The 9,527-nt window shown below is 40.2% G+C and overlaps 1 protein-coding gene across 1 annotated transcript; it reads left to right on the forward strand.

The window, feature by feature from the left end:
* Window positions 1-1,150: 1,150 nt before the first annotated feature.
* On the forward strand, window positions 1,151-8,636 carry LOC120029607 (rho-related GTP-binding protein RhoU-like). Its single transcript, XM_038974893.1, has 4 exons — window positions 1,151-1,255; window positions 1,740-2,143; window positions 2,992-3,050; window positions 5,248-8,636. Exons 2-4 carry the CDS (start codon window positions 1,894-1,896, stop codon window positions 5,698-5,700), a joined length of 762 nt encoding a protein of 253 aa, XP_038830821.1. The 5' UTR covers window positions 1,151-1,255; window positions 1,740-1,893; the 3' UTR covers window positions 5,701-8,636.
* Window positions 8,637-9,527: the final 891 nt, after the last annotated feature.

Genomic DNA, 9,527 nt, shown 5'->3' on the forward strand with positions numbered 1-9,527 from the left:
TTTATTGCCTTACCTCCCTAATCTTACTACATTTGCACACACTGTATATAGATTTTTCTATTGTGTTATTGACTGTACATTTGTTTATCCCATGTGTAACTCTGTGTTGTTGTTTTTGTCGCACTGCTTTGCTTTATCTTGGCCAGGTCGCAGTTGTAAATGAGAACTTGTTCTCAACTGGCCTACCTGGTTAAATAGGTGAAATAAAAATAATAGTTGGAGCTTAAGTAAATGAATCTAAAGAATGTAATATTCTACAGACCCTATTGCTCTAGCACTACAATCTACATGGTGTTACTTCTTGGATGACTTTGGTCTAAATACCCAGTAGCCCTTTCTACTCAACCCATTCCATTGGTCCTATTGCAATACACTGGTATGCCTATAAATTAGATTTTGGCTTATAGAGAAAAAATATCTAAAATAATACAAAGTGTTGCTGGCCGTTGTATACATTCTACATACCCTACTGAGTATTCCCTACAGTACTTTTACTGCAGTACCCAGAATAGTTCTTGCTTTATAAGCCAATATTTATTCCATGTACTGAGATTCGCATTGTGGCCAATGGAGTGGGTGGAGTAAAAGGCCATCAACACTCCGTATTATTCAGAGCCCCATGAAATGACACCATATATTCTACAGACCCTACTGAGTTTTCCTTAAAATACTTTTACTGTGGTGAACAGAATAGTTTTTGCTCTATAAGACAATATGTAATTTATATGCCTACAGTGTATTGCATTTGGAACAATGGAATGGGTGGAGTAGAAAGGGCTACTGGGTATTTACACGACAGTCATCCAAGAAATAACACCATATATAGACTTTAGTGCTAGATTAATAGGATCTGTCGAATATGATGTTCTTTACATTCATTTATTTAAGCTTTAACTATTCTCAATATTCTCCACCTTATATTATTTATCTCATATAAAGCACTAATTGTCTTTAGTTTAGAATTTTCCCCGGTGTAGTTACAAAATTATAACATTTTAACATTATGCGCTATGCAAAGCTGCAAAAATTATTGATTTATTAACAACACATAGCGTTTTAACGCATACTTTTATTTGGAAGGCAAAATCTGAAAACCGGACGTCTTAATTCCGCTGACAGAACACTAATGCTGCTGACATGACGCTACATCTTTGTCTCTAACGTCGTCAATCAATATATAATATTTCCTGTCAAAGTCCACCAGGTAGCAGATTTGAGCTACTGTGTCGCGCAGCCGTATCATCGGAGAGAAGTGGTAGGTTGTAGCCACATGTTTTTTGTTGTAACTCCTTGGTGGGATCAAACAGGCTGAGGGATACAAATGTAACAATTGTTTTCAACACATGTAACAATTTCGCCGGTTAAAACTTAACCATGAATAGAAGAGTATTATAAACCATTTAACAGACGAAGTCTTACAAATTATGTATTTGCTGTATGTTTCTAGCGTATTTATTTATTTTAGTTTGGGGTGGGAGCAAGCTTGCTTATTGCTATTGGTCAATGGTGCACATTTTTTTCTAACTCAGTGGTGTTTCCTGATGTCATGCTGCTCACGAGTAGGAGGCTGTGCTTTTTTTGAGGAGGTTGAGTGCGAAATAAAACTCTGGAAAAGATTCAGGAAAGGAACTTCAAATCATACGGGTTGGAAACATTTTATCTAATAGGATTTATTGCTTGGGGAATTCATTTATGCACAGTGGGGGATTGACATCAAGTTGTCTGCTTCGTCTTTATAGAAAGGCTACACTTTTTCCAGCCATGGAAACACTACAGAAGATAAGGGACAGTTCTTGTGAAATTCCAGTTGATGTCAGATTTAGGAAACGAATAGTTTGGCAAAATTTGGATTAACTGGTCACTGGACGGTTCCATTGGCGATACCACAAGGCGATGCCTCCCCAGGGCGATGGAGAATATAAACCTGTAGCAGTGTCGGCGGCGGTCCCACCGGTTCCCCCTCGGAGGGTTCGGAACAGAGAGTCGTTTTCGGGCTCCAAGTGTCGGTCCGGTGGCGTAGAGCGCAAAGTGAAGTGTGTGCTTGTCGGTGACGGGGCAGTTGGGAAAACGAGCTTGATTGTCAGCTACACCACAAATGGATATCCAACTGAATATGTCCCAACTGCTTTTGATAATTTTGCAGGTAACTTGACAAATATGTGCCTTTTTTTATTAATCGGCTATTAGGACTTATTATTGGTATTTTTGGGCTATGCAAGTTCTTGTTTTTATCCTGCGGTTTTAACGGCCCATTTATGTGAATTCATGAGTAGCCTACACTGAGTGTACAAAACATTAGGAACACCTTCCCAATATTGAGTTGCAACGACTTTTGCCCTCAGAACAGCGTTCCACAGGGATGCTGGCCCATGTTGACTCCAATGCTTCCCACAGTTGTGTCAAGTTGGCTGGATGTCTTTCTGGTGGTAGACTATTCTTATACACACAAAGACAGTTGAGCGTGAAAAACCCAGCAGCAACTTGCAGTTCTTGACACACTCAAACCGGTGTGCCTGGCACATACTACCATACCCAGTTCAAAGGCACTTAAATATTTTGTCTTTCTCATTCAGCCTTTGAATGGCAATACATACACAATGTTTCAAAGCTTAAAAATCCTTATTTAACCTGTTTCCTCCTCTTCATCTACACTGATTGAAGTGGATTTAACAGGTGAAATCAATAAGGGATCATAGCTTTCACCCGGATTCACCTGGTCAGTATTTCTTGAAGGAGGTGTTCCTAATATTTTGTACACTCAGTGTATATTTTGAACTCAGACTGACAAAACATTTCTATTCAGCTTTAGTAAAAATGTTGCCAATTGTCTTCTGCCATACATTGGCGGCAACAGGAAGACTATGGTAATTATTATACTCAATAGTTTGTCCATTACAACACTATTCAGTCCGTAACAGTATATAATGGCATTTTGGTTGCTAATTTCTTTGTTATATTGGCTGATTAAATGTATAATTGTTTTTTTTTCAGCGGTCGTGGCAGTTGATGGCAAGCCAGTAAAACTGCAGCTTTGTGACACAGCTGGCCAGGTTTGTAATTAAAATACACATATACGACAGTTTGATATTATCTCAACTATCCTGGAAGTCTGAAGGATTGGTTAAAAACAAACAAGTTGGCCTTTTTGCTGTTCCTAGAATTTCTCAAACTTGTTCTAACCCCTATGCATTACTAGACTAGTAGATGTACAGAATGAGGTCAAATGTAGTCTACTAATGTAGGGGAGGGAAGTGATCTGTCTAAATTGCTGTGCTCCAGCAGTGTTTTTGTCCAGTCGTGATTCTGCACCAAAAATGAGGTTACTCAGATAAACGCTGTCTCCCCCACATGGGAGGGGGTAACCGGCTTGGGGGGATTACAGATAGGAAACCTTATAATTGTAATGAATTGAATCTGAGCCTGGAAAGGAAACGTAAGCTTCGGCACAGCTGGGGCTGGTCAGAGGAAACGCGAGATGGGTCTGTTTCTGAGGAGCAGAGCAGGCTGGAGAGAGTCAACAGTGGAAAACAGCCCTAGAAAGCAGACCAAGAGAGATCTAGAGCGGTTCTGTCTAGACACAGGCTGTGCTCTGTGAGTTCATCGGGTTCTGCTTCGTCTCTTTGGAAAGCGAGCAGAGAGGCTCTGAGAGGATAGGCTTTTCATTAGACATCAAGACAATGCAAGCAATATCGTTTGCAAGGTGTTTGGAGCTTTATACAAGACAATGCAAACAATATAGTAGTTATAACTTAGTTAGGCCTATTACATAGTTAAACTTAGCATACATTGACAAATAATGAAGATGACATTTGCGCTTGCATGCCATGAATAATTAGCTTTCATGTGACAGCCCAAAATAATAATTGCGAAAGCACATGCCTCAGATGCACCAGTGCCCCCCCCCCCCATGCAAATGTGAGAAAATGGTTGAGCCAATTAATCAAAATAATTTATATTAGCTGTCGATTAGCTGTCGATGTCACCCAGCTCCCCTCTTCATAACAGAGTCCATGTATTTAGCATACTAAACATGCAGAAGATTTCCTGAATACCAACTACAGTGTCCCTCACTGTTTATGTTGTTGACCTCATTGGGTTCCTGAGGATGGAAATACAGTTTTAAAATCTCTTCCAGGAAGCAATGGGTACACATAAGCTGGGTGTATCAGAGGAACAGATGAAAGAGTGAGAGAGCGGGGAACGCATGCTTTGACAATAAACAGCTAAATATAATCTCAGTGGAATGCCATGGTTATCTTTCCTCCAGTTGAAATCACAGTAGAACTAGATGTTTTGGAGATATGCAAATGTAATCTGAATGTTGCGTAATATGTTTGCCAGATAAAAGGACTAAACACACATTAGCGAAGATAAGCACCCATATTGGCGTCAGTGCAATGGCCCATGGGTTAGATGCTTACCGCTGTAAATCCCCTGCAATGCTGTGCTGCCACTAATACATGATAGAAATGATGTCACTGCTCCACTCCATCTCTTTAGCTGGTGAAAATTACATATCTTTATACTTAGAGTTTGGCAGCGGGGTAGTGGTTGGCTGTGCCAACTGCAAATCATAAATGTTTTGCTCCTGTACCCTCTCAACAGCCTCATCACACTTTGTCTCTTTCACATGATTTAGCTGCATGATCGTCATCACAAATTCCTTTTGGGAGACAAAAGTGTGGACTATGGTGCATGTCATTATTTTAATCTATAATAGACATGTTATAGCAATTTAACAATGCTCCCTCTCTTCTCCAATTTAGCTTTTGGCAGTTTTTTTGTTTTAACATTCAAGTTATGCTGGTCGGAAAAACAGTGCCTTCAACAATACATTACGCAATGGCATGTCAGTCACCAACATTGGAGGAGATTAAAATCAACTATAGGCTATGCTGAAAGTGCTGTCCCCAGTCAGAAGCACTATGGCATGTAAACAGAACACTTTCACTCTAACAGAAACTGATAGAAGTGTCATGTGTTGTCAGGCTGTGGACACGGATTGTGTTTTCCTGCCTGCCAGAGAGACTACGTCATGAGGCAGAGGCGCCACTAGTTACAGCCATGCACATGGTGACATCTTAGCCAATAAGAGCAGGATTTTCCTTCTCTTAGTTATGGCTATGCCCTTTCCATTCCTGCACTCAAATACCTTTTCACAAGGAGGAATATTGTGTTGAGCATGGCCCTTCTTGGTTCTACTAGTTATCAGGTCGTGTCATGAACTCTCCTCTCCTCTTCCCGCAGGATGAGTTTGACAAACTGCGTCCGCTCTGCTACACCAACGCAGACATCTTCCTGCTGTGCTTCAGTGTTGTCAGCCCCTCTTCTTTCCAGAATGTCACAGAGAAATGGGTGCCGGAGATTCGCCGGCACTGCCCGCAGGCACCGGTGGTTCTGGTGGGCACCCAGTCGGACCTGCGGGAGGACGTCAAGGTTCTGATCGAGCTGGCAAAGTACAAAGAAAGGCCAGTGGAGCCCCAGGAGGCCCAGCAGTGTGCCGAGGACATGAGGGCCGTGTCATACATGGAGTGCTCCTCACTCACCCAGAAGAATCTCAAAGAGGTGTTTGACGCAGCCATCGTGGCCAGCATCCAGCACTCCGACAGTCAGCAGCAGCATCGACTGAAAAAACGGACTCCAGACAAGATGAAGAAGCTTTCTAGGTCGTGCTGGAAGAAGTACTGTTGTGTGGCCTAGCCTCTGTCTACACGTGCGACAGTAGGGACGCATGGGTGCCAATTTTGGTTCCATGTCAGCATGTTAAAAGACTTCAGGGCAGTAAGGAAAACAGCGACTGGAATATGGGCGAAGGTCTGGTCTGGAGTATCTGAGATATGTGAAGGTTAGGCCTCACTGACCTTGTGCTATTTTTGCTTTACCAACGTGAACTGCAATGGAGACAGATCTGACTTCCCTCAAAGTGCGGTTTGATAAGACTACTTATTGACTTTCCCCTGTGTTATATCCATGATCCTGAAGGACACACAGCTTCCGATAGACAACTGTGAAAGATCAAACCCTCTTGATAACTAGGAGGGTCTATGTTGTTGTTTTATTGACCTGGTTTACTCTGACCTTTCCCATGGTAAGTGTATGTAAACTCAGATTAATTTGGCGTATGACATTGAGTCAACTTCCCGACGTGGGATTTACCGTCCCTTTGATTTAGTAGTTCCTATGTTAAAAGAAAAATGCAGTGCTGTAATCAGATAATTCGAGGAGAGTACTGTGTAACTTTCATTGTTTTCATTCTGGTTCTTGTTTAGCTTGTCGTCTAATGTACAAACCACTCAAATACTGTTTTTCAGAATTTCGAACTGGTATTTACATTAGGACATGGGTTCTGTCCAAGCTCACATGAGGATCAGTCTCTAGCTATGTGCTGGAATTGGACCTGTTGAGCGTTGGTTTACTTGAACAAAACACCACCCGGGGAGTCGTAAACAAATACCGCCATGGTAACATTTAAAGGGCTCCTTATGGGCTTCAAATGCATGTGTAACATGTCCACTGTTTGATTTATGTGTCGGAAGGTATGTTTAGGTCTACTGTGAGGAGGGGACAAATTACGTTTTTTAATGTCTATTCTAGGAGTTTAAAAGTGGAGGAGCAATATTTTATTTTAAATTACATACAGAATGTTAACCTAATATGACTAGTTTGTCTATCAATTGTTTACTGTCCACGTTGTACACAATATAAGTGAGTCAACATTTCTTTGTTAAATTCTTGAAAGTCTTTTTAACTTTTACCAAGAGTCACACAAATGATGTACTAATACTCTTTTGGGTTGTTTATTAGTTTTGAAGTGCAATGTTAAGCATTATATTATAGCAATGAATGATGATCTTCTCCAAAAATGAAATCAACATTTTCAACATAACATTTCAATGCAATATATCTTTACTGTGAACCATGAGTTATATATATATTCACTGCAATCTTTTATTTACTGTATGAATGTCCAACTGAGAACTGTACCGCAACCAGACCTGTGGACTATAGTGCATAATTAATTGTATATGAAGAGGCAGTTTGGATATTTAGATTACACTGAATAAAGAACAGGTCTAATGGACAACACATTTAATGTGTACCCCTGTTGTTATCAGTTGACTTTGCCCATCCCTCTATTCTGCACAGTTTCCATTACTCTGGGGTTTTACAATGTCTGTTGTAGTATCATGTTTGATTTAAATCATGATAGCAAAAATATGATATCTGATTGAATGGGCCTGATGGCCTATGTAATGCTAATTTTGTTTGGTTATGTGTGCATTGGAATCATGATAGAAGTGAAGGGTTAAATAGGAAAATAGGTCATGGATCAAACTATTAGACAATCCTGGTTACCAGATTCCCGGGAAGTTCAGACAATTTGGAGAGAATAGGGTGATGTTAGCAAAATAATACAAACCTGGGTATTTAGATTTCCTTAGATAAAACACCACAGGCAGAAACATCCCCAGATGACTAGGCCAAAATAATACAGAGATAACAGAGGGCTGACTGCAGCTGAGTCAATGTTAACTGATCTTAACTACCATACTCTGCTAGCTGTTATTAATGACTATGAGCCAATCAAGTCATTTAGTATCTTTCTGCAACCAATACCCTGGAAAGAGCGTGTTTACTATCCGGAGCAAGCTTAACAGCACCATCATCTTGGAACTGGTTGAAAAAGGTTGTCAATACCTATATTCCATATCACTGGGATGTGTATGGGATGTTTGTCTCTGTAAATACCGTGTTCTGATTTAGGTAGGCCCATAGATATGACATTATTTGAATTTCAAAATGTTAACCGTCACTTCTTTCAGTGATATTGTGTTTCAAGCCTCGTAATAGCTCTTCCAGTAGAATGCCAAACTAAACCTTGGGGTAAACGATAGTTACCTGCATGATCATGTTAACCTCCTTAGATGACCTGGATGTGTCACCTGTGGATGTGGGATGGACCTCTGAAAGTGAATTATGATGGAAGACAGAGAGAATGGAGAAGTTAATGTTTCACTGGATCACTTGTTGCATGTTGCAGTTAAATGCAGTTAAAAGTCAGTTCAATGTTTATCATCACATACACCATGAATATACATAAATAATAATGTACAGCAATTTATCTACTCGTTATGAAATACTAGTTATTTCTTGAAAAGGAAAATACAGGGAAATGGGTGAAATTGAAATGTGACATAAATGCTTTAAATAGGATGGGTCTTTGGATGTGATGTGGGTATGCGGTAAGTGTTAGTGGACAGTGGTGCACATACCTTTTTTTTCTAGGTCATTTTGAATGTTGGCTTCTTCATCGCGTCATAGAATTTTCAAACTTCTTCCAATGACCAGTTTCTCAGTATTGTGTGGATTATTTTCTCAACACAAATGCATTTAACAATGATGCATTTCTTCAAATGAGTATCTTTGTTACAGTGCACATCACATGGTGTACTATATATATACTCTTGAGTTTCCAAGCTATGACTTCCAGCAAACATGGAGGTTCCATGATCTATGTTCAGGGCTCTGTGGGGGATGGGGTTGTGATGAAATAACAGCTCGCATTCAGTGTAATGTCAGAACAAAGATCTGTTTGTCTGTAGTTTGATACCTTTGGAAAATAAAGAATATTTGGTATACAATCTGGGTTTTGTGTTTGTTACAAAACCCTAACAAATCCATTCCAATGTATCTGAAACTCTTTTCCTTTGTGATATTTGTAATTACATATTTATAACAAATTAATGCTTGATTGACTGAACAACTATGGCTCAATACTGGATAGTGTAATTATGTCAACTGTATTAACAGAATCCGAATACAGTCAATATTGTAAAAACGTACTTGAACAGGGAGAGTTTATGCAGTTGAAATTGAAATATGAAATTAAATGTTGATATAGAAAGCCCCTTATGCTTTCACTTGCAGTCACAGCTATGAGCCATTAGGCCAATCATCTGAAGTCTTTACCAGTCACTCAAACTTTCTGTTAGGCTGACAGCCTGCTCTATTCTCTCAGCCAGAAGCTGGCCCTGCTTAATGACTGACATTTTCAGGCCACTTTTCTGTGATTGTTTCATATTGCAGTGATGTGTGTGTTGGTGGTGCAATATGTAGAGCTCTTGCTCAACCATACAGTCCCACATGACAACTGAGACCAGAATAAATGTGAGAGATGTCTAGATGGTACAGATCAGGGCCGGCCCACTCATTAGGCAGGATTAGGCGGCTGCCAATGGTGGCAGATTGACGAGGGCGGCATTTTCTAAGCTAAACTGACCAAGACGCACCTCCAACAAAACATAAAAACTCACATAATTCTGCCCCAAAACAATGACAATTTCTCTCAACCAGTGGCATATGGGCTTTTTAGGTGAGCGCTGATGCCGCCCTGTGATAAGCAGTGCCCACTTTGTGAAAGGCGGGGACGCAAAATATTTATCAAATCAGATTGTATTTGTCATATGCGTTGAATACAACAGGTGTGGACCTTACAGTGAGATGCTTACTTGCAAGCCATTAACTTC

Source organism: Salvelinus namaycush, chromosome 35, assembly GCF_016432855.1.
Source record: "Salvelinus namaycush isolate Seneca chromosome 35, SaNama_1.0, whole genome shotgun sequence".
Taxonomy (NCBI): domain Eukaryota; kingdom Metazoa; phylum Chordata; class Actinopteri; order Salmoniformes; family Salmonidae; genus Salvelinus; species Salvelinus namaycush.

Coding starts and splice junctions, on each gene's coding strand:
- LOC120029607 (XM_038974893.1), top strand. CDS start 1,894: ATGCCTCCCCAGGGCGATGGAGAATATAAACCTGTAGCAGTGTCGGCG. Junction 2,144..2,991: donor TGCTTTTGATAATTTTGCAG/GTAACTTGACAA, acceptor TTTTTTTTTCAG/CGGTCGTGGCAGTTGATGGC. Junction 3,051..5,247: donor TTTGTGACACAGCTGGCCAG/GTTTGTAATTAA, acceptor CTCTTCCCGCAG/GATGAGTTTGACAAACTGCG.